Here is a 24,280-nt window from a genome sequence, read left to right as displayed (position 1 = left end):
TCATGGGGAGAACATCATGGGGAGAACATCATGGGGACAGCAACCGTGGGGACAGTGGCCATGGGGAGAACATCCATGGGGAGAACATCCATGGGGAGATCAGCCATGGGGAGAAAATCCATGGAGATATCAGCCATGGAGAGAATATGATGGGGAGAACATCCATGGGGAGAACACCCGTGGGGAGAACATCATGGGGACAGCGGCCATGGGGAGAACATCATGGGGAGAACATCCATGGGGAGAAAATCCATGGGGAGAAAATCCATGGAGATGTCATCCATGGGGATATCAGCCATGAGGAGAACACCCATGGGGAGAACACCCGTGGGGAGAACATCCATGGGGATATCAGCCATGGGGAGAACACCCATGGGGAGAACATCCATGGGGAGAACATCCATGGAGATATCAGCCATGGGGAGAACACCCATGGGGAGAACACCCGTGGGGAGAAAATCCATGGGGAGAACATTCATGGGGAGAACGTCCATGGGGAGAAAATCCGTGGGGAGAACATGGGAACAGCGGCCGTGGGGAGAAAATCCATGGGGAGAACATCCATAAGAACATCCATGGGGAGAACACCCGTGGGGAGAAAATCCATGGGGAGAAAATCCATGGAGATATCAGCCATGGGGACAACATCCATGGGGAGACCATCATGGGGAGAACATTCATGGGGAGAACATCCATGGGGAGAAAATCCGTGGAGATATCAGCCATGGGGAGAACATCCATGGGGACACTGGGGTGGGGAATGTCCCCAAGGAGCAACATACCTGGAATTCCATGGGGAATGTCCCCAAGGAAGGACATCCCTGGAATTCCATGGGAAATGTCCCCAAACTGGAATTTCCCAGGAATTCCCTGTGGAATGTCCCCAATGAGGGACATCCCTGGAATTTCCCAGGAATTCCCTGCGGAATGTCCCCAAGCTGGAATTTTCCAGGAATTCCCTTGGAATGTCCCCAAGCAGCGACATCCCCGGGATGCGGAAGGCCCCATGGACACCTCCAACATTCCCAACCTTTTCCCTCCGCCATTCCCGATCCGTTCCCATTCCCGTTCCCGTTCTCCCTCCCGCCTTCCCCGGCTCCGGGCAGGAGAACCCCGGGATGGTTTTCCCGCTCCAAATTCCCAAAAAATTCCCACCGGGATTCGGGAACTCACCGGTGCCGCCAGCGGCTCCTGGGTCCCCCTTGTCCCCCTTGGGGCCGCGCTCGCCTGCCGGGAGAGGAGACGGAATTGTCGGGAATTCCCATCCCAAAAAACGGGAGATCCCAAAAACCCTCCAGGAAGACGGAGGGAGGACGGAGGAATTCCGGGTGCTCCCGGAATTCCTGAGTGGAGATCCCATCGAGGGCAGCGAAAAACCGGGATTTTGGGGTGGAATTCCCGATTTTGGGGCGGAATTCCCGATTTGGGGTCAGGGATGGGCATTCCCAAATTCCTGAGGAAGGATTCGATATCCCAAAAATGATTCGCTATCCTGGGAATGATTCGATATCCCGGGAATGATTCGATATCCCAGGAATGACTCAAAATCCCGGGAATGACTCGATATCCCGGGAATGATTCGATATCCTGGGAATGACTCGATATCCCGGGAATGATTCGATATCCCGGGAACGACTTGATATCCCAGGAATGATTTGATATCCTGGGAATGATTCGATATCCCGGGAATGACTCGAAATCCTGGGAATGACTCGAAATCCCAGGAATAACTTAAAATCCCAGGAATGTTCGATATCCTGGGAATGACTCGATATCCCGGGAATGACTTGATATCCCAGGAATGATTCGGTATCGCGGGAATGACTCGAAATCCTGGGAATGACTCAATATCCTGGGAATGATTTGATATCCCGGGAATGATTCATTATCCCGGGAAAAACTTGATATCCCAGGAATCATTCGGTATCGCGGGAATGACTCGATATCCTGGGAATGCCTCGATATCCTGGGAATGCCTCGATATCCTGGGAATGCCTCGATATCCTGGGAATGCCTCGATATCCTGGGAATGACTCAATATCCTGGGAATAATTTAATATCCCAGGAATGATTCGACATCCCAGGAATGGTTCAATATCTCGGGAATGACTCTAAATCCCGGGAATGCCGCTGCCTCCTCCTCCCTCATTCCCGCTTTTTCCAGGCGGGACTGGAGACTTGGATATCCTGATCCCAAGCCTGGCCCCATCCCAAGGAAAACCTCCGGAATGTTCCATCCTCCAGGAACAACAAACACCCCAAAATCCCTGTCAGGTTTCCACGTTCCCAAATCCCTGAGAGTTTTCCGAGTTCCCAAATCCCTGCCGGGTTTCCATGTTCCCAAATCCCTGCCGGGTTTCCATGTTCCCAAATCCCTGCCGGGATTCCGAGTTCCCAAATCCCTGCCGGGATTCCGAGTTCCCAAATCCCTGTTGGGTTTCCATGTTCCCAAATCCCTGCCGGGTTTCCACGTTCCCAAATCCTTTTTGGGTTTCCACGTTCCCAAATCCCTGAAAGGTTTCCAGGTTCCCAAATCCCTGCCGGGTTTCCATGTTCCCAAATCCCTGCTGGGTTTCCATGTTCCCAAATCCCTGCCGGGTTTCCAGGTTCCCAAATCCCTGCCGGGTTTCCATGTTCCCAAATCCCTGCCGGGTTTCCATGTTCCCAAATCCCTGCCGGGTTTCCATGTTCCCAAATCCCTGCCGGGTTTCCATGTTCCCAAATCCCTGCCGGGTTTCCATGTTCCCAAATCCCTGCCGGGTTTCCATGTTCCCAAATCCCTGCCGGGTTTCCGTGTTCCCAAATCCCTGCCGGGTTTCCATGTTCCCAAATCCCTTCCAGGTTTCCGAGTTCCCAAATCCCACCGGGATCCGTGCCCGTACCTTTGGCTCCGCGTGTCCCCGCGGGCCCACGAGGGCCGAGCTCTCCGGGGTCCCCCTTCAATCCGCGTGGGCCGGGCGGTCCCCGTTCCCCGGGAATTCCTGGAATGAGAACCGGGATACACAATGAGACAATTCCGGCAGAATTCCGTGATCCTGATGGGTCCAGGAGAACCGGGAGACCCCCGAGATTCCCACCCGTCCTTCTCCCGTGCTCCCCTGGGATCCAGGATGGAATTTTCCAGGTGTTATGGAATTCCTGGGAATCCTTAGGTTGGGATGGAGGTGAACTGGCATCCAAAGCAGGAGATCCAGAAGGAAAAGCGGGATCCATCCCAAGGAATCGGGATGTGCCCCAGGTCTCCAGGAGCACCAGGTCTCCAGGATCCATGGTGTCCAAGGGGTTGGATGTGTATTGGAGAAGGGTGTGGATGGAACCCCCCCCGAGCGTTCCCCACCTCTGGAGGTGGGAACTGGGGCTGGAGTTCGGGAATTCCTTCACAGGGGACACATCCGAACCATGGAGGTCACCACCACCCACCTGGACCTGGACCTGGATCCAGATCTGGATCTGCTCCTGGACCTGGACCTGGCTCTGTTCCTGGACCTAGACCTGGATCTGGACCTGGATCTGGATCTGCTCCTTGACCTGGATCTGGATCTGCTCCTGGACCTGGCTCTGCTCCTGGACCCGGATCTGGATCTGGACCTGGACCCGGACCTGGATCTGGACCTGGACCTGGATCTGGACCTGCTCCTGGACCCAGATCTATATCTGCTCCTGGGCCTGGACCAGGATCTGGATCTGCTCCTGGATCTGGATCTGGACCTGCTCCTGGACCTGGACCTGGATCTGCTCCTGGACCTGGATCTGGACCTGCTCCTGGACCTGGATCTGGACCTGCTCCTGGACCTGGATCTGGACCTGCTCCTGGACCTGGATCTGCTCCTGGACCTAGACCTGGATCTGGACCTGGACCCGGACCTGGATCTGGACCTGGACCCGGACCTGGATCTGCTCCTGGGCCTGGATCTGCTCCTGCACCTAGATCTAAATCTGCTCCTGGACCTAGACCTGGATTTAGATCTGCTCCTGGATCTGGACCTGAACTCCAGGACCTAGCTCCTGGACCTAGACCTGGATCTGAACCTGAACCTGGACCTGGATCTGGACCTGGATCTGGACCTGGACCTGGACCTGGACCTGCTCCTGGACCTGGACCTGGACCTGCTCCGGGTCCCGGCTGATGTCCTGGATCCAGTTGTGGATCTGATCCTGGGCCTGGTCCTGGACCTGAAACTGGACTTGGACCTGGACCTGGATCTGCATCCAGCCCTGGACCCCAGGCGGGACCTGGACCTGGATCCAGATGTGGCTCCAGGGTGGAGACGGGATCTGCTGGTGCCTGGGGATGATCCCGATCCAGCAGGGACTGATCCCGATCCAGCAGGATTTGGGGATGATCCCGATCCAGCAGGGCCTGGGGATGATCCCGATCCAGCAGGGCCTGGGGATGATCCCGATCCAGCAGGGACAGATCCTGATCCAGCAGGGACTGATCCCGATCCAGCAGGGACTGATCCCGATCCAGCAGGACCTGGGGATGATCCCGATCCAGCAGGATTCATCCTGAGCCTTGGGATGATCCCGATCCAGCAGGGACTGATCCCGATCCAGCAGGACCTGGGGATGATCCCGATCCAGCAGGGCCTGGGGATGATCCCGATCCAGCAGGGACTGATCCCGATCCAGCAGGGCCTGGGGATGATCCTGATCCAGCAGGGCCTGGGAATGATCCCGATCCAGCAGGACCTGGGGATGATCCCGATCCAGCAGGATCTGGGAATGATCCCGATCCAGCAGGATCTGGGGATGATCCCGATCCAGCAGGGACTGATCCCGATCCAGCAGGGACTGATCCCGATCCAGCAGGATTCATCCTGAGCCTGGGGATGATCCCGATCCAGCAGGACCTGGGGATGATCCCGAGCCTGGGGATGATCCCGATCCAGCAGGTCTGATCCCGATCCAGCAGGGACTGATCCTGATCCAGCAGGGACTGGGGATGATCCTGATCCAGCAGGGACTGGGGATGATCCCGATCCAGCAGGGCCTGGGGATGATCCCGATCCAGCAGGGACTGATCCCGATCCAGCAGGATCTGGGGATGATCCCGATCCAACAGGGCCTGGGGATGATCCCGATCCAGCAGGGACTGATCCCGAGTCTGGGGATGATCCTGATCCAGCAGGATTCATCCCGAGCTTGGGGATGATCCCAATCCAGCAGGGACTGATCCCGATCCAGCAGGACCTGGGGATGATCCCGATCCAGCAGGGCCTGATCCCGATCCTGCAGGGACTGATCCCGAGCCTGGGGATGATCCCGATCCAGCAAGGACTGGGGATGATCCCAATCCAGCAGGGACTGATCCCGATCCAGCAGGACCTGGGAATGATCCCGATCCAGCAGGACCTGGGAATGATCCCGATCCAGCAGGACCTGGGGATGATCCCGATCCAGCAGGGCCTGGGGATGATCCCGATCCAGCAGGATCTGGGGATGATCCCAATCCAGCAGGGCCTGGGGATGATCCCGATCCAGCAGGGACTGATCCCGATCCAGCAGGGACTGATCCCGATCCAGCAGGGACTGATCCCGATCCAGCAGGGACTGATCCTGATCCAGCAGGGACTGATCCCGATCCAGCAGGGACTGATCCCGATCCAGCAGGGACTGATCCCGATCCAGCAGGGACTGATCCCGATCATGGGGATGATCCCAATCCAACAGGGACTGATCCCGAGCCTGAGCCGGACTCGGATCCGATTTTCTTAGACACGATTTTCCTCCGGTTTATGAGGAAAAAAATCCTCCAGGAGGAATTCCAGCCCCAGCTCCAGCGGGGACTATCCCCAGCTCCAACCTTTCCCTGCTGTGTCCATCCCCAGGAGGGATCAGGACCTGGATTTCGGCAGGAGGGTGAAATTTTCATGGAAAAGTGGATTTTCCAGGGATACACCCAAACCTGACCTTCTCAGATCCAAAGGGTCGTGCCTGCATCCCGAAAAACTCCTAAAAATCGTGGCTCTTCCCACAACTCTTCCTGAAGGTGAACCCTGCCAGGATTGTTTTGTTTTTGTGCTTGAATAGAAAAAAAAATGGGGAAAAAAAAGGGAAAACCAAGGAAAACATCCAATGTAATTCCGAGGGTTGTTACACCCAAGAAAAACAGCCACGAGTCCGTCAGCGCCAGAAATTCCAGCTGGAGGGAGAAGGAACACGGCGGAGATCGGATTTCCAGGCTGGCTCTGCCTCGTGGGCTGGGATTGGGAAGGAGCGGTCCCAAAATCCCAGAGTTTGAACCCAAAGCAGCCCCAGCAAGGTCGCGGTGCCTCAGAATCCTTGGAGCAGATTCCAGGGATGGGGCTGGAGCTGGGGCTGGACATAGACCTGGACTTGGACATGGATCTGGGGCTGGATCCAGGATCTGGGTCTGGGTCTGGGTCTGGGTCTGGGTCTGGATCTGGACCTTGACCTGGATCTGGGTCTGGATCCAGGATCTGAGTCTGGGTCTGGATCTGGGGCTGGATCTGCATCAGGATCTGGGTCTGGATCTGGATCTGCATGTGGGTCTGGGTCTGGGTCTGGGTCTGGGTCTGGATCCAGGATCTGGGTCTGGGTCTGGGTCTGGGTCTGGGTCTGGGTCTGGGTCTGGGTCTGGGTCTGGGTCTGGATCCAGGATCTGGGTCTGGGTCTGTGTCTGGGTCTGGGTCTGGATCCAGGATCTGGGTCTGGGTCTGGGTCTGGGTCTAAATCTGGGTCTGGGTCTGGGTCTGGGTCTGGGTCTGGGTCTGGATCTGGGTCTGGGTCTGGGTCTGGGTCTGGATCCAGGATCTGGGTCTGGGTCTGTGTCTGGGTCTGGGTCTGGATCCAGGATCTGGGTCTGGGTCTGGGTCTGGGTCTGGGTCTGGATCTGGGTCTGGGTCTGGATCTGGGTCTGGGTCTGGGTCCGGGTCCGGATCCGGGTCCGGGTCTGGGTCTGGGTCTGGGTCTGGGTCCGGGTCCGGGTCTCGATCCAGGGTCTGGGTCTGGGTCTGGGTCTGGGTCTGGGTCTGGGTCCGGGTCTGGATCCAGGGTCTGGGTCTGGGTCCGGGTCTGGGTCTGGGTCTGGGTCTAAATCTGGGTCAGGGTCTGGGTCTGGGTCTGGATCTGGGTCTGGGTCTGGGTCTGGATCTGGGTCTGGGTCTGGGTCTGGATCCAGGTCTGGGTCTGGGTCTGGGTCTGGGTCAGGATGTGGGTCTGGTCTGGGTCTGGTCCTGGTCCTGGTCCTGGTCCTGGTCCTGGAACCTTGACCCGGATCTGGATCAGGATCTGGGTCTGGGTCTGGCTCTGGTCCTGGTCCTGGTCCTGGACCTTGACCTGGATCTGGATCTGGACCTTCACCCGGATCTGGATCTGGTCTGGTTCTGGGTCTGGGTCTGGGTCTGGGTCTGGGTCTGGGTCTGGGTCTGGGTCTGGATCAGGATCTGGGTGTGGATCCGGATCTGGTCCTGCTCCTGGTCCTGGACCTTGACCTGGATCTGGGTCTGGGTCTGGGTCTGGATCAGGATCTGGATTTGCGTCTGGATCCGGATCCGGATCTGGGCCTGGGTCTGGACCTTGTCCTGGATTTGGATCTGGTCCTGGTCCTGGTCCTGGTCCTGGTCCTGGTCCTGGTCCTGGTCCTGGTCCTGGTCCTGGTCCTGGACCTTGACCTGGATCTGGGTCTGGGTCTGGATCCGGATCTGGACCTGGGTCCGGGTCTGTTTCTGGATCCCAGATCTGGATCTGGATCTGGATCTGGGCCTGGGTCTGGACCTTGACCTTGACCTTGACCTGGATCTGGATCTGGATCTGGCCCTTGACCCGGAGCAGCTCCTGGACCTGGCTGTGAATCCAAAGCTGGATCTGGTGCTGGCGCTGGCCCTGGATCTCCATCCCGCGGGATCCCAGTGGATCCCTGCTCCCGGCGGGATGGATCCCGTCACCCCCGTGGGACAAAGCTGTCCCGGGGGGATCCTGCCCCACCCCGTGCCATTCCCAACCCTCGGAAGCAGAGCAGCATTCCCAGATTTCCTTCAAACCAGGAACAGCTGGAGCCAACCCTCCTCAGGGTGGGAATGTCCTCTGGTGGCTTCCAACAGAATTCCTCCCCAAAATTAAAAATTAATGGAATTAAGAAGGGGGGAGGTGGGAAAAGCGGCATCGCTGACGTTGGAAAAAGAAAATTCTGGAAAAATCTCGGAGCCAAGGCCTCTCTGCCGGGTTCCCGGGATCTGCTGGAGGGATCCAGCAGCAATTCCAGCCCTTGGAAGGCTCCAGGGATTCCAGTTTGGGAATGGGGTGGCCAATTCCTGCTCCAGCTATGCCGGGAATCCCTGGAAATCTGGGAATAACAGCATGGATTTCCTGGAGCCGGGTGGGCGATGGCGTTTTTCCCCTCCAGGATTTGGGAGAGCGGATCCATCCTGGCGTCCCTCAGGAGTTGGGACATCCCAAGGGACGGGTCGGGAATTGGGTTTGGATCGGCCGGGTTGTTTCGGGATGGGATTTTGGGGGGTTTTGTGGACGCCGGGAATGTTTTCCTTACCTCGGAGGCCGGGAAGGCCGGGAAGGCCGGGCTGTCCCTCCATCCCGTCCGTGCCTCGGTCTCCTTTGGGTCCCGGCGGCCCTGGAAAACAACGGGAATCACATCCCGGAGTCGGGAACGCGCAGCAGGAGCGGGAGATCCAGGGATCGCCGAGACACGCGGGAACGAAGCGGGGATCCCGGTTTTCCGTGATTTTAAATTCCCAGGATTTGTGGATCTTAAATTGCAAACTGGATTCCACCAACCGCCAGGAAAATTCACCTCGAGCGCGACTCCGGGAATTTTCCTTCAGGCCAAAAGCCGGGACATTCCCAAGGAAATCATTTCAGGAAATCAGGGAACATTTTGGGAATGTTCATACAATCCTGGAATTTTGGGGCTTGGAAAGGATTTTGAGGATCATCCAAGGGCAGGGACACTTTCCATTTGTCCAGCTGGGATGGGAATTCCGGAGATGATCCTTGAGGAAAGGATTGACATCAGGATTTTGGTCAAATCCCAGGAATGCACAGAAAAATCCCAATCCCAGGTTTGATCCCTCATCCTGCAAAGGGTCAAATCCCAAAAGCTGAAAATAATCGGGAGCCAAAAGAACGGGAAGAAGGAATTGGAAGGGAAAAATAACGGGGTGAAAAAAATATTCCCGGGATAAAACAAGGCAGGAGAGGCCGGGAAGGGTCATTCCCGCCCATCCCGGGGGAAGGACTGGGAACTGTTTTCCCAGAAATCCTAAAAGCCGGGAATTTGGGGAGCTGAGATCCAGGCAGGGCTCGGGGCGCTGGGAAAGGGTCAGGAAGAGCAGGGATGGGTTTTAATGGATCAGGAATTGGGATCTGGGAATGTTCTGTAGGAATCTGTGGGATCCAGAGTGGGATCTGGAGTGGGATCTGGAGTGGGATCTGGAATGGGATCTGGAGTGGGATCTGGAGTGGGATCAGCAGTGGGATCCTGACCCACATCAAGGCTGGGAAATATCCCGGGCTGGAGACGGTTTGGGATAGGGAATGGATCCCAAAATCCAAGGATGGACCCCAGATCCTGGGAATGGATCCCAGATTCCAGGAATGGACTCTAAATCCTGGGAATGGACTCCGGATCCTGGGAATGGACCCCAGATCCTGGGAGTGGATCCCAGATCCTGGGAATGGGCCCCAGATCTGGGGAATGGATCCCAGACCCTTGGGATGGATCCCAGACCTTGGGATGGATCCCAGATCCTGGGAATGGATCCCAGAGCCTTGGAGTGGATCCCAGCGCTTGGGATGGATCCCAGACCCTTGGGATGGATCCCAGATCCTGGGAATGGATCCCAGAGCCTTGGAGTGGATCCCAGCGCTTGGGATGGATCCCAGAGCCTGGGATGGATCCCAGACCTTGGGATGGATCTCAGGCCTTGGGATGGATCCCAGACCCCTTGGGATGGACCCCAGACATTGGGATGGATCACAGAGGCTGGGATGGATCCCAGATCCTGGGAATGGATCCCAGAGCCTTGGGATGGATCCCAGACCCCTTGGGATGGACCCCAGACCCCTTGAGATGGATCCCAGACCTTGGGATGGATCCCAGAGCCTTGGGATGGATCCCAGACCTTGGGATGGATCCCAGACCCTTGGGATGGATCTCAGACCCCTTGGGATGGATCTCAGACCTTGGGATGGATCCCAGACCCCTTGGGATGGATCCCAGACCTTGGGATGGATCTCAGACCCTTGGGATGGATCCCAGATCCTGGGAATGGATCCCAGAGCCTTGGGATGGATCCCAGAGACTTGAGATGGATCCCAGACCTTGGGATGGATCCCAGACCTTGGGATGGACACTGGGAGCAGCTGGGCTGGAGGAAAACTGGGAATGGCAGCTGGGAGACGCTCCTGAGCATTCCCAGCCCTTCCCACCCCACAGCTCCTGGGGGTCGCACCCGGGAAATCCCATTCCTGCGGCATCCCGGCTCCCCACCCTCCGATCCCGGCGGGATGAGGGATGGGAACATCCCGTCACCTCTGGGACCTGCTGGGATCCAGCACATCCCACCCAGGGATCCACCAAGCAGATCCCGGGAATTCTCCCGAGACCCGAAACTCCTCGGCGTTGTCCTCGGCTGCCACCGCCCCAATTCCCAAATCCGGGATCCGGAGGCCGGGATAGCCGAGGATTTGGGGAGAAGGAAAAGGGAGGCAGGGAACGGCTCGGCCAAATCCAGCCGGGAACACGGCGACGGACTCACCCAAGGACATCTGGAGCTGGGATGAATCCAGCTGGGCGCGAGGCCCCGGGAATTATCCATGGGGTGGGAGGAGAGGGAAGTTTGGGATGCCAGGAATGTGTCAGGGCTGATCAATCCGGCGCCGGCCCTCGGGAAGGGGTTTGGTTTTTTGGGATAACGCCATTCCAGGGCTCCGTGGCGGATCCCACCCTTGGTGATGTCATTCCCACGGGTGGGTGGGGAGGGAAAAGCGGGATCCGAGGGGTGGGGAAATAGGGAAATGTTGAAGAAGTGGGGGTAGGGGGATCCCAGCGTCCCAAAAACAGGGATTGGGAGCCAACATCTCCCCGGGATGAGGGACAGCACCCCGGGAGCTGCTGGTATTCCAAGGGAAAGGATGGATCTCCTGGAATCCATCCCCTCTGGCTCAGCAGATGGAAAAGAGGAACAAGCTCCTTGGCACCAGCCCTGGCCTTGGAATTCCAGCTGGAATTCCAGCTGGAAGCGCCAGGAATGAACAGGCGGAAAACGGGACAGGAGCTGCTCCCAACCTCCCAAGCTCCCACCGGGATCTCCCGGGTTTCTCCATGGGGTTCCCACAGCGTTCCCAGAGCAGCTGGGGCTGTCCCTGGATCCCTGGAAGTGCCTGAGGCCAGGCTGGACAGGGCTTGGAGCAGCCTGAGACTGTTGGAGTTGGAGGAGGATGGGATTTAAGGGCCATTCCCACCCCAATTATTCCGGGATTTGGGAAGGGCTGAGGGTGGGAACGGCGGAGAAGATGGGATGGGGGATGTCGGTTTTTCCTGGAGTCTTGGAGGGAACCTTGGGAGCTTCCAAACCATGGATGGGGAAGGTTTGGAGAGTCCAAGGGGATGGAGACACCTGAGCGGGGACGGACGGGAGCGGATCTGGAACATTCCCGACCGGAGAGACCGGGAGCGTGTCCAGGGAAGGGAACAGAGCCCCGGGAGAAGCTGAGGGAGCTGGGAAGGGGCTCAGCCTGGAGAAAAGGAGGCTCAGGGGGGACCTTTTCCCTCTCCACAACTCCATGAAAAATTGGATCCAGGTGGGATTCGGGATCTGCTCCCGGGAACCAAGAAACAGGATGAGGAACCGGCCTCGGGCTGCGCCAGGGAAGGTTTAGTTGGATATTGGGGACAATTCCTTCCTGGAAAGGGCCGGGAAGGACTGGAACAGACCCCGGGAGGTTTGGAGTCCCCATCCCTGGTGGGCTTCAAATCCACATGGATTTGGGAGGACACGGACCAGCGATGGCAACCGGTGGGAATCCACGATCCAGGAGAGCTTCTCCAACCTCAACATCTCCACAACCCTCCAACCCCTGATGGACTGACCTGTCCCACCATGGACACGTCCCATGGGAACACCCATCCCACCGTTCCCGATCCCACCGCTCCGCCGTCGCTCACCGCGGATGACGGAGACGTTCCGGAGCGCCGCGGAATGCTCCCAGTCCTTCAGGCGCAGCTCCTCGGTGACGTTGTTGAGCAGGGCCACCTCCATCCTCAGCTGCTGCTCCAGGGCCACCTGCTCCGCCCGCAGCCGCCGCCCGTCCGCGCTGGCGTTTCCCAGGAGCTCCCGCAGGTCCCAGAGATGGGAATTCTGCAGGCGGACGTCGTAGGAGAAGCTGCGGTTCATGGAATCCACAACCACGGCCAACGCCGCCACCTGCTCGCCCAGGACCTCCAACCGCCCGCCGAGGTGGCCCAGGAGGTGCTGGTGGTGCTCCAGGAGCAGCCGGCTGCTGTTGGTGTCCACGGAAAGCCGTGACAGCTCCAGCTGGGCTGCCTCGCTCTGCCGGGCCACCGAGTCGCGCAGCCGGGCCACCGAGCGCTCCGCCTGGCCGGCCTGGCCCTGGAGACTCCAGAGGAACCCCTCCAGCCGGCGGAGAGAGCCGCCCAGCAGGAGCAGCGTGTCCGAGTGGTTCTGCAGCAGGTCCTGCAGCCTCCAGATGTGCTCCAGGAGGTCCCCGCTGGGCAGCGCGTGCAGCAGATGCAGCTGCAGGTCCCGGAAGGTCTCGTTGAGGCGTTGGACGTTCCCCAGCAGAACCTGCAGGTCCTGGTGGGTCGCTTGGGGCCGGGACGCTGTGGTGGAGGAGAGCGGTGGGAGGTCAGGAGGAACCCTTGGAGGACGTTTTCCCGGGTGGAATTCCCGGCTCCGAAGGTTCCTCCCGTCAGCCCCTCCCGGGATCCAAAGCCGGAGGAGGAGGAGGTTGGGAGCGGGAGAAGGGCTGGAGGGTCCTGGAATGGTTTGGGTGGGATGGGACAGCAAAGCTCATCCCGCCCCACCCACACGGGGACACGTCCCACCATCCCAGGGTGATCCAAGCCCATCCCACCTTTCCTGGGACATTCCCAGGGATTCTCTGGGAATTCCAGCCCAGCCGGGAATTCCTGCCCAAGATCCCAAAATCCCAAGCTCCCCTTTCCCGCTGGGAATTCCATTCCCTGGCTCCTGCCCCTCCAGCCCTTCCCCAAATTCCAGCTCTCCTGGAGCCCCTTTGGGATCGGGAAGCGGCTCCAAGGATTCCCTGGATCCTTCCCTGATCCAGCTGCACATTCCCGGCTCTCCCAGCCTGGCATTGGATCCATCCCCATTCCAATTCATCCTGGAGAAGGAATTTCGGGATCCAGGGGCTTCACTGGGAATTCGGGACTCCAGGAAGGGCCTCCCTTCCCTTTTCCATCCCCAAATTCCATAAAAATCCCCCTGAATGGATTCCGAATGTCCATGATCCCATAATCCCGGAATGGTTTGGGTGGGAAGGGACCTCAAATCCCATCCCGGGGACAGTTCCCACCATCCCAGGTTGCTCCAAGCCCATCCAAATTTTCCTTGGACCCTGCCAGGGATTCTCTGGGAATTCCAGCCCAGCCGGGAATTCCTTCCCCAGATCCCAAAATCCCAAGCTCCCCTTTCCCATCCCATCCCATCCCATCCCATCCCATCCCATCCCATCCCATCCCATCCCATCCCATCCCATCCCATCCCATCCCATCCCATCCCATCCCATCCCATCCCAGTTTGGCCCCGGCATTCCCGGGAAGGATTTGAGGGATTGAGGGGGGGCTCAGGTGGAACAGATCCCAGGGAAAGGATGGAAAACTACCGGGAGAAACATTCCCTGGGGAAAAATCTCCGGGATTTTTGGGATTTTGTTTTTACACGTGAATCGCCAGAGGGAACAGCCCCGAGTTTTTCCAGGGAAAGTTGAGGCTGGAATGAGGAACAATTCCCTCATGGAAAAGGTCACGCAGGGGTGGAGTCCCCATTCCCGTTGGGATTTAAATCCGTGTGGGTGTGGCACCTGGGGACACGGATCGGGGGGAACGGTTGGGGGGTCCAAGGAGTTTTCCAACCTCAACAATTCCACAATTCCATGAAAAAGATGGAGATGGGAGTCCCAGCCGCAGCCTCGGAGGGTTTTTAGTGGATTGGGGGGACCTGGGGTAGGGATTTAGGGAATGTGAATTCCCAGGGGCTCCGGGGAGGAAAACATCCCATTCCCACTGCTCCGGGGCTTTTCCTTGGATTTGTGGCGCTGACCCTTTTCCCAACCTCTTTTCCAAGGAAAGTCGCGTGCCCCAGCCGGATCCCAAACAATTCCCGGCCTAAAACGCCACCCCAAAACATTCCAGGACCAGTTGGATAGTGGGAAACATCCCTATGGAATTTGAGACCCTTCCCACCGGAACCATTCCATGATTCCCTGAATCTTTCCAAGCCCCTTCCCCTCGGGCGGGAGAGAAATTCCCGGCTCCGTGTCTGCCTCCGGGAGCCCGGGAAGGGATTTTCCATGGGAAATCCGATCCCTCCGGAACATTCCCAGTTTTCCCAGGACGAGCTGGGGCTGCCTCCCTGTGGTTCCCCTTTATCCCACCCCATCCCTGTGGTTTTCCAGGTGGGAAAAAACCGCTCCGCACATTCCCAGCTCCAAATTCCAGCACTCGGCCGCTTCCAAATCCAGAGGATCGGCAGAAAATCCCGAATTTCCAGAAAGCCACGGCGACCATTTCCCTGTTTCTCCTCTTCCCTCTGCTCCCCTTTTCCAAGATTCCGGGAGTGAAGTGCTTCTCCTGGGGTTTTCCTGGAATTCCGCCAGTCCCATTCCCGCTGCTCCGGGGCGTTTCCTTGGATTTGTGGCGCTGACCCTTTTCCCAACCTCTTTTCCAAGGAAAGTCGCGTGCCCCAGCTGGATCCCAAACAATTCCCGACCAAAAACGCCACCCCAAAACATTCCAGGGTCAGTTGGATAGTGGGAAGCATCCCTATGGAATTTGGGACCATTCCCACCGGAATCATTCCGTGATTCCCTGAATCTTTCCAAGCCCCTTCCCATCGGGCGGGAGAGAAATTCCCGGCTCCGTGTCTGCCTCTGGAAGGGATTTTCCATGGGAAATCCGATCCCTCCGGAACATTCCCGGTTTTCCCAGGACGAGCTGGAGCTGCCTCCCTGTGGTTCCCCTTTATCCCACCCCATCCCTGTGGTTTTCCAGCCGGGAAAAACCCTCCACACATTCCCAGCTCCAAATTCCAACACTCGGCCGCTTCCAAATCCAGAGGCTCGGCAGAAATCCCGAATTTCCAGAAAGCCACAGCGAACAATTCCCTGTTTCCCCTCTTCCCTCTGCTCCCCTTTTCCAAGATTCCGGGAGTGAGGTGCTTCTCCTGGGGTTTTCCTGGAATTCCGCCAGTCCCGTTCCCGCTGCTCCGGGACGTTTCCTTGGATTTGCGGCGCTGACCCTTTTCCCAACCTCTTTTCCAAGGAAAGTCGCGTGCCCCAGCTGGATCCCAAACAATTCCCGGCCAAAAACGCCACCCCAAAACATTCCAGGACCAGTTGGATAGTGGGAAACATCCCTATGGAATTTGAGACCCTTCCCACCGGAACCATTCCGTGATTCCCTGTATTTTTCCAAGCCCCTTCCCGTCGGGCGGGAGAGAAATTCCCGGCTCCGTGTCTGCCTCCGGAAGGGATTTTCCATGGGAAATCCGATCCCTCCGGAACATTCCCGGTTTTCCCAGGACGAGCTGGGGCTGCCTCCCTGTGGTTCCCCTTTATCCCACCCCATCCCTGTGGTTTTCCAGCCGGGAAAAACCCTCCACACATTCCCAGCTCCAAATTCCAACACTCGGCCGCTTCCAAATCCAGAGGCTCGGCAGAAATCCCGAATTTCCAGAAAGCCGCGGCGACCATTTCCCTGTTTCCCCTCTTCCCTCTTCTCCCCTTTTCCAAGATTCCGGGAGTGAGGTGCTTCTCCTGGGGTTTTCCTGGAATTCCGCCAGTCCCATTCCCGCTCTGGGAGGTGGGAATTGGGAAATTCCCGGTGCCGGAGGTTGTTGTTGTTGTTATTCCCGGATCCGGGATCCACCGGCCAACAACAACATCCAAACAACGCCGGAGAGGCCCCAGAATTCCAGGAAAATCTTTCCCAGCCCTTGGAGAGCAGCCGGGGGGATTTGGGGATGGAATTCCTTCCATGGATAACGGGATAAACTCCGGGAAGGAGGAGCAGATCCATGGAAAAGGCATTTCCAACCCATCAAGGAGATCCCAGGGATGGGGGTTAAAGCAGGAATTTTTGGGATTATTTAAAATTCTTCGGGGTTTTTTATGGATTTTGGGATTTTTCTGGTTTTTTGGGTTTTTTTTTAATTCTTCACCTTTTTAACAGGTTTTTGGGATTTATTTGGGGGATTTTTTTTTTTCAATTTTTGGGGTTTTTTAATGAGTTTTGGGGGGGGGAATTTCTTTTGGAATATTTTGAGGTTTTTGAGATTTTTGGGGGATTTTTTTTTAATTCTTTGGGGTTTTTTTATGAGTTTTGTGGGGGGATTTCTTTTGGGATATTTTAGGGTTTTTGAGATTTTTGGAGGATTTTTTTTTAATTCTTTGGGGTTTTTTAATGAGTTTTTTGGGGGGATTTCTTTTGGGATATTTTATGGTTTTTGAGATTTTTGAGGGATTTTTTTTTTTTAATTCTTTGGGGTTTTTTAATGAGCTTTGTGGGGGGATTTCTTTTGGGATATTTTACGGTTTTTGAGATTTTTGGGGGATTTTTTTTTTAATTCTTTGGGGTTTTTTATGAGTTTTGTGGGGGGATTTCTTTTAGGATATTTTGGGGGTTTTGAGATTTTTAGGGCTTTTTTTTTTTTTTAATTTTTGGGGTTTATTTATGAGTTTTGTGGTGGGATTTCTTTTGGGATATTTTACAGTTTTTGAGATTTTTGGGGATTTTTTTTTTTTTTAATTCTTTGGGGTTTTTTAATGAGTTTTTTGGGGGAATTTCTTTTGGGATATTTTGGGGTTTTTGAGATTTTTTGGGAATTTTTTTTAATTCTTTGGGGTTTTTTATGAGTTTTGTGGGGGGATTTCTTTTGGGATATTTTACGATTTTTGAGATTTTTGGGGGATTTTTTTTTTAATTTCTTTGGGGTTTTTAATGAGTTTTTTTGGGGGATTTCTTTTGGGATATTTTGAGGTTTTTGAGATTTTGGGGGTTTGTTTTTTTTTTAATTCTTTGGGGTTTTTTTATGAGTTTTGGGAGGGGATTTCTTTTGGGATATTTTGGGGTTTTTGACATTTTTGAGGGGATTTTTTTTTTAATTCTTTGGGGTTTTTTAATGAGTTTTTGGGAGGATTTCTTTTGGGATATTTTGAGGTTTTTTGAGATTTTTGGGGGATTTTTTTTTTATTTCTTTGTGGTTTTTTATGAGTTTGGGGTGGTTTTTTTGGGGTTTTTTTGGGGGGTTTTATTTTCCGTTGGATCCCAAGTTCCCCTCCCCTGGATGAACCTGGAAAACCCTCCCGGGCCGGAATTCCAAGACCATGGAATCTCCTGGTCCTGGGAGCATCCCGGGAAGAGCCGGGCCAGCCTCACCTGCCAGGATGAAGATTCCCACCAGGATGAGGAGCACCAGGAGGTAAAGTCCCACCACGGAATATCTCAGCGCCGCCATGGAGCAAATCCGGCCGCAGAATCCCGAGGGTCTCATCCTCCGGCCGGGATCTGCGGGATGGATCGGGATACGGCTTCACCGAGGCCCCGGAATGCCGCGGGAAGGGTTTGGGATCATCCCCGGGGAGGGAGGAACAACGGGATCCATCCTTGGATTGAGATTGGGTGGGATTGGAGCAAGCTGGGATAGTGGGAGGCGTTGGGAATTCTGGGATCGAGGACACTCAGGATCCATCCCGAGGGATTTTTGTGGAATTCGGGGATGGAAAAGGGAAGGGAGACCCTTCCTGGAGTCCCAAATTCCCAGTGAAACCCCTGGATCCCAAAATTCCTTCTCCAGGAGGAATCGGGATGGGGATGGATCCAATGCCAGGCTGGGAGAGCCGGGAATGTTCCCCTGGATCAGGGAAGGATCCGGGGAATCCTTGGAGCCTTTTCCAGAGGGAAAGGAGAGCTGGAATTTGGGGAAGGGCTGGAGGGGCAGGAGCCAGGGAATGGAATTCCCAGTGGGAAAGGGGAGTTGGGATTTTGGGATCTGGGGCAGGAATTCCCGGCTGGGCTGGAATTCCCAGAGAATCCCTGGATCCCTGGGAATGTCCAAGGGTGGGTTTGGATCACCCCGGGATCGTGGGAAGTGTCCCTGGGATGGGATTGGAGCTCCATGGATCCCATCCCAAACCATTCCGGGATTCTGGGATTGAGGACACTCAGGATCCATCCCGAGGGTTTTTTGTGGAATTCGGAGATGGAAAAGGGAAGGGAGACCCTTCCTGGAGTCCTGAATTCCCAGTGAAACCTCTGCATCCCGAAATTCTTACTCCAGGTGGAATCAGGATGAGCTGGGAATGTTCCCCTGGATCAGGGAAGGATCCAGGGAATCCTTGGAGCCGCTTCCCAATCCCCAAGGGGCTCCAGGAAAGCTGGAATTTGGGGAAGGGCATTCCTGCTGGGATTTGGGATCCCATCCCAAGGCAATTCCAGCTCCAGCCTGGCCCGTTCCTGCTGGGATTTGGGATCCCATTCCCGCTGGGATTTGGGATCCCATTCCCATTGGGATTTGGGATCCCATCCAAGGCAATTCCCAGCTCCAGCCTGGAGAATTCCTGCTGGGATTTGGGATCCCATCCCTACTGAGATTCGGGATCTCATCCCAAGGCAATGGATCCAATCCCTGCTGGAAGTTGGGATCTCATCCCAAGGCAATTCCCAGCTCCAGCCTGGCCCATTCCCACTGGGATTTGGGGTCCCATTCCCATTGGGATTTGGGATCTCATCCCTGCTGGGATTTGGGATCCCATTCCTACTGAGATTTGGGATCTCATCCCTGCTGGAATTTGGGATCCCATTCCCGCTGGGATCTGGGATCCCATCCAAGGCAATTCCGAGCTCCAGCCTGGAGAATTCCTACTGAGATTTGGGATCTCATCCCAAGGCAATGGATCCAATCCCTGCTGGGATTTGGGATCCCATCCCATGGCAATTCCCAGTTCCATCCTCGCCCATTCCCACTGGGATTTGGGGTCCCATTCCCATTGTAATTTGGGATCCCATCCAAGGCAATTCCAGCTCCAGCCTGGCCCATCCCTGCTGGGATTTGGGATCCCATCCCTACTGAGATTCGGGATTTCATCCCAAGGCAATGGATCCAATCCCTGCTAGGATTTGGGATCTCATCCCTGCTGGAATTTGGGATCCCATTCCAAGGCAATTCCCAGCCTGGCCCACCCCTGCTGGAATTTGGGATCCCATTTCCGCTGGGATTTGGGATCTCATCACTGCTGGAATTTGGGATCCCATTCCCGCTGGGATTTGGGATCCCATGCAAGGCAATTCCGAGCTCCAGCCTGGAGAATTCCTACTGAGATTTGGGATCTCATCCCAAGGCAATGGATCCAATCACTGCTGGAATTTGGGATCCCATTCCCGCTGGAATTTGGGATCCCATTCCCACTGGAATTTGGGACAATGCCCAGGTGGGACCTCGCCCCATCCCAGTGGGATCTCGCTGCTCCCTGGAATTCCGGCGATGGAACCCACGGATGGGGACACCCCGGAATTCCAGGGATCCTTCCCCTTGTCCTTCCCGAGCTCCGGGGCCGGCTGGAAAAGCCTCCAGCCGGGAAAGGGTCAGGACGGGCGGATCCCAAAACTCAGCCCGGCTTTGGAATCTCGGCACGGAGCTCCGGGATGGATCCAGGGGCCGATCCCAGGGAACGGGCTCAGGTGGGATCCGGGATTCTCCAGCTGGATCTCATCCCCCGCTCCCCGCCCGGAATTCCCGGAGCCGCGGGGTGAGGAGGGCGCCGATGTTTTCCTGACTTTTCCCACTTCCAGCGGCTCCTGGGACATCCCGGGAGGAGCTGGCGGCGCGCCCCGATCCGCCCACTCCCATTCCCGGCCCTTGGAAGCGCGTGGGAAGGGCCGGGATCCAAGGAAAAGCCAACATTTCCTGCCCCTGCCCAGGCTCCAGGGAGCGGGAGGAGGAAAACAACCGGGATTCCGGGATTTGGGGTCCTCAAAACCCTGGAAAAGGTCCGGGAATGCTGATCCTGGCCCGGCAGAAGGTTTGGATCGCGCTCCTGATGGAACCTCGCCCTTCCCGGTGGGAATTTTCCAGGAATTCGGGCGGGTCCCACCCTCAGGGATGGCTTCGCTCCTGCCCCATCCCAGAAATCCCGCTCCCTGGGATGAGCCCCGAGAATTCCAAGCGGAATTCCATGAAAATCCCGGAGCACGTCCAGCCTTTCCCAGGGCCAGGGGTTTGTTGGGAATTCTGGGATCAGTCCCGGGAGAGGCTGCGGCTCTTCCTTCCCGGCTTTTCCAGCTGAAGGGATGGGAACAGCAGGATCGGGAATCTGGGACATCAACCTTTGGAATTAGGAGCAACACTCAGGGATTTCCTGGATGGGGATCCAAAACTCCCCTTGGAATCAGCTCCGTCAGCTCCTTGCAGCATTCCCAGGAGGAATTTCCCCGGAGCTGGATGTTCCCAGCTCAGCCAGCTCTTCCCCACCCTCCCAGCCGGGAATTCCTGCCCAAGATCCCAAAATCCCAAGCTCCCCTTTCCCACTGGGAATTCCATTCCCTGGCTCCTGCCCCTCCAGCCCTTCCCCAAATTCCAGCTCTCCTGGAGCCCCTTTGGGATCGGGAAGCGGCTCCAAGGATTCCCTGGATCCTTCCCTGATCCAGCTGCACATTCCCGGCTCTCCCAGCCTGGGATTGGATCCATCCCCATCCTGATTCCTCCTGGAGAAGGAATTTTGGGATCCAAGGGCCTCACTGGGAATTTGGGACTCCAGGAAGGGTCTCCCTTCCCTTTTCCATCCCCAAATTCCATAAAAATCCCTCGGGATGGATCCTGAGGCAGATCCACAGGTGGATCTGGAGGCAGATCTGGGGTTGGATCCAGGAGTGGATCCAGAGGCAGATCCCGAGTGGATCCCAAGGCAGACCCCGAGTGGATCCCGAGGCAGATCCTGAGTGGATCCCAAGGCAGATCCCGAGTGGATCCCGAGGTGGATCAAGAGGCAGATCCAGAGTGGATCCCAAGGCAGACCCCGAGTGGATCCCGAGGTGGATCCCGAGTGGATCCCAAGGCAGATCCCAAGCGGATCCCGAGGCGGATCCGCCCTCACCGTCCTCGCAGAGGTTCATCTTGGAGAGGCTCCGTCCCTCGAAGGGCTCATCCAGGACGGATCCGTTCTCCCGCTCCGAGAAGGTGCGGAGATCCACGGCCTTGCTCTCCATCCTGCTGGAGAAAAACGGGAATGTCCCACGGGGCTGGGCCTTGGGACATCCCAGTCCCGGTCCCGGTCCCTGTTCCAGTCCCAGTCCCAGTCCCAATCCCAATCCCAATCCCAATATCAATCCCAGTCCCAGTCCCAATCCCAGTCCCTGTCCCTGTCCCTGTCCCTGTCCCAGTCCCATTCCCATTCCCATTCCCATTCCCATTCCTAATCCCCATCCCAGTCCCCATCCCAGTCCCAGTCCCAGTCCCAATCCCAATCCCAGTCCCATTCCCAATCCCTGTCCCAGTCCCAGTCCCAAACTCAGTCCCAGTCCCATTCCCATTCCCAGTCCCATTCCCAATCCCAATCCCATTCCCAGTCCCAATCCCAATCACAATCCCCATCCCAGTCCCAGTCCCAGTCCTAGTCCCCATCCCAGTCCCCATCCCAGTCTCCATCCCAGTCCCAGGCCAAATGCCAATCCCAGTCCCAATCCCAGTCCCAATCCCAGTCCCAATCCCAGTCCGATGCCAGTCCCAGTCCCAGTCCAATGCCAGACCAAATCACCATCCCAATCCCAATCCAAATCTCAATCCCAATCCCAAACACATTCCCAATCCTAATCCCAATCCAAGTCCCAAACCCAGTCCCAGTCCCAGTCCCAGTCCCATTCCCAATCCCGTTCCCAATCCCAGTCCCACTCCCAGTCCCATTCTCATTCCCAATCCCCATCCCAGTCCCAGTCTCAATCCCAGTCCCATTCCCAGTCCCCATCCCAGTCCCAATTCCCATCCCAATCCCAAACCCAGTCCAAGTCCCAATCCCAATCCCAATCCCAGTCCCAATCCCAGTCCCATTCCCATTCCCATTTCTATTCCCATTCCCATTCCCTATCCCAGTCCCAGTCCCAATCCCAATCCCCATCCCAGTCCCATTCCCATTCCCAGTCCCAATCCCAATCCCAATCCCAATCCCAATCCCAATCCCAGTCCCAATCCCAATCCCAGTCCCAATTCCAATTCCCATTCCCATTCCCATTCCCAATCCCAGTCCCAGTCCCAGTCCCAATCTGGCTCTGGCATCGGGATGGGGCCGGGAGAACCGGGACACAGGAATTCGGTACAGGAGCATCCCGGGAAAACCGGGACACAGGAATTCGGTACAGGAGCATCCCGGGAGAACCGGGACACAGGAATTCGGTACAGGAGCATCCCGGGAGAACCGGGACACAGGAATTCGGTACAGGAGCATCCCGGGAGAACCGGGACTCAGGAATTCGGGGCTGGAGCATCCCGGGAGAACCGGGACACAGGAATTCGGTACAGGAGCATCCCGGGAGAACCGGGACAGAGGAATTCGGTACAGGAGCATCCCGGGAGAACCGGGACAGAGGAATTCGGGGCTGGAGCATCCCGGGAGAACCGGAACAGAGAAATTCAGTACGGGAGCATCCCGGGAGAACCGGGACGCAGGAATTCGGGGCTGGAGCATCCCGGGAGAACCGGGACGCAGGAATTCCCCCGGGATACCGGGACCATCCCCCTCTCCGCCGCCCCCGACTCTCGGGGCTCCCCCTCCCCGCTCCCCTCCCGGTTCTCCCCCCACTCCCCCGTTCCCCGCTCACCCGCGGGATTTCCCCGAGCTTCCCGTGGCCTCTTCCCGGTGTTTCCTCAGTCCCCGGGCTGCGCCCCGCCGGTGCCGGCCGGTCCCGGAGCCCCGGGACTGCGAGGGGCCCGCCCGGGGCGCGGCGGGGCCCGGCAGCCGCCCATGGGTGCGGGGTCCCGGGGCCGTGAGCGGGGCCCGCCCGGGCCGGAGCCTTTTGGAGGCGGGACCGGAGCGGGGCCGGGATCCCCGCGCCCCTCCCGCCCACCGGGGCCGCCCCCGCCGCTCCAGCCCGCCCCGGGAACGGGGGAGGGAACGGGGATGGATGGAGAGTTCTCCGGGAAAACGGGGCTGGGAAAGGCCCGGGGGAACCGGGACAGGGGAAACGGGACAGGAGCAACCGGGACAGGGGAACCGGGACAGGAGAATCTCCGGTGGTACCAGGACAGGGGGAACCGGGACAGGGGAACCGGGACAGGAGAATCTCCGGTGGGACCGGGACAGGCGGAACTGGGAATGGAGCGTCGTCCGGGAACAACGGGGCTGGGAAAGTCCCGGTGGGACCGGGACAGGCGGAGCTGAGACAGGGGAACCGGGACATGAGAATCTCCGGTGGTACCGGGACAGGGGGAACCGGGACAGGGGGAACCGGGAATGGAGCGTCCTCCGGGAAAAACGGGGCTGGGAAAGGCCCGGGGGAACCGGGACAGGCGGAACCGGGACAGGGGAACCGGGACAGGGGAACCGGGACAGGAGAATCTCCGGTGGGACCGGAACAGGCGGAACTGGGAATGGAGCGTCCTCCGGGAAAACGGGGCTGGAAAAGTCCCGGTGGGACCGGGACAGGGGAACCGGGACAGGAGAACCGGGACATGAGAATCTCCGGTGGTACCGGGACAGGGGAACCGGGAATGGAGCGTCCTCCGGGAAAAACGGGACTGGGAAATTCCTGGTGGGACCGGGACAGGAGCAACCGGGACAGGAGCAACCGGGACAGGGGAACCGGGACAGGCGGAACCGGGAATGGAGCGTCCTCCGGGAAAACGGGGCTGGAAAAGTCCCGGTGGGACCGGGACAGGGGAAACGGGACAGGAGAACCGGGAATGGAGCGACCTCCGGGAAAAATGGGGCTGGGAAAGGCCCGGGGGAACCGGGACTGGGGGAACCGGGACAGGGGAACCGGGACAGGGGAACTGGGAAAGGGGAACCGGGAACAGAGCGTCCTCCGGGAAAAATGGGGCTGGGAAAGTCC

The 24,280-nt window shown here is 57.3% G+C and overlaps 1 protein-coding gene across 1 annotated transcript in view; it reads right to left on the bottom strand.

The window, feature by feature from the left end:
* SCARA5 (scavenger receptor class A member 5) overlaps positions 1–23,300 on the bottom strand; it is a 29,300-nt gene extending 6,000 nt beyond the window's left edge. The window contains exons 1-7 of the mRNA XM_041714938.2: positions 23,051–23,300; positions 21,334–21,449; positions 17,621–17,749; positions 12,149–12,823; positions 8,513–8,593; positions 2,883–2,981; positions 1,174–1,227 (exon numbers count right to left, since the gene is read on the bottom strand). Of these exons, the coding sequence (XP_041570872.2) occupies positions 1,174–1,227; positions 2,883–2,981; positions 8,513–8,593; positions 12,149–12,823; positions 17,621–17,749; positions 21,334–21,445 (1,150 nt within the window). The 5' untranslated portion in view covers positions 21,446–21,449; positions 23,051–23,300. The remainder of the gene's footprint in view (positions 1–1,173; positions 1,228–2,882; positions 2,982–8,512; positions 8,594–12,148; positions 12,824–17,620; positions 17,750–21,333; positions 21,450–23,050) is intronic.
* Between the last annotated feature and the right edge of the window lie 980 nt (positions 23,301–24,280).

Source organism: Taeniopygia guttata, chromosome 3 (assembly GCF_048771995.1).
Source record: "Taeniopygia guttata chromosome 3, bTaeGut7.mat, whole genome shotgun sequence".
Lineage (NCBI taxonomy): Eukaryota > Metazoa > Chordata > Aves > Passeriformes > Estrildidae > Taeniopygia > Taeniopygia guttata.
This window is presented reverse-complemented; position numbering and strand designations above follow the sequence as displayed.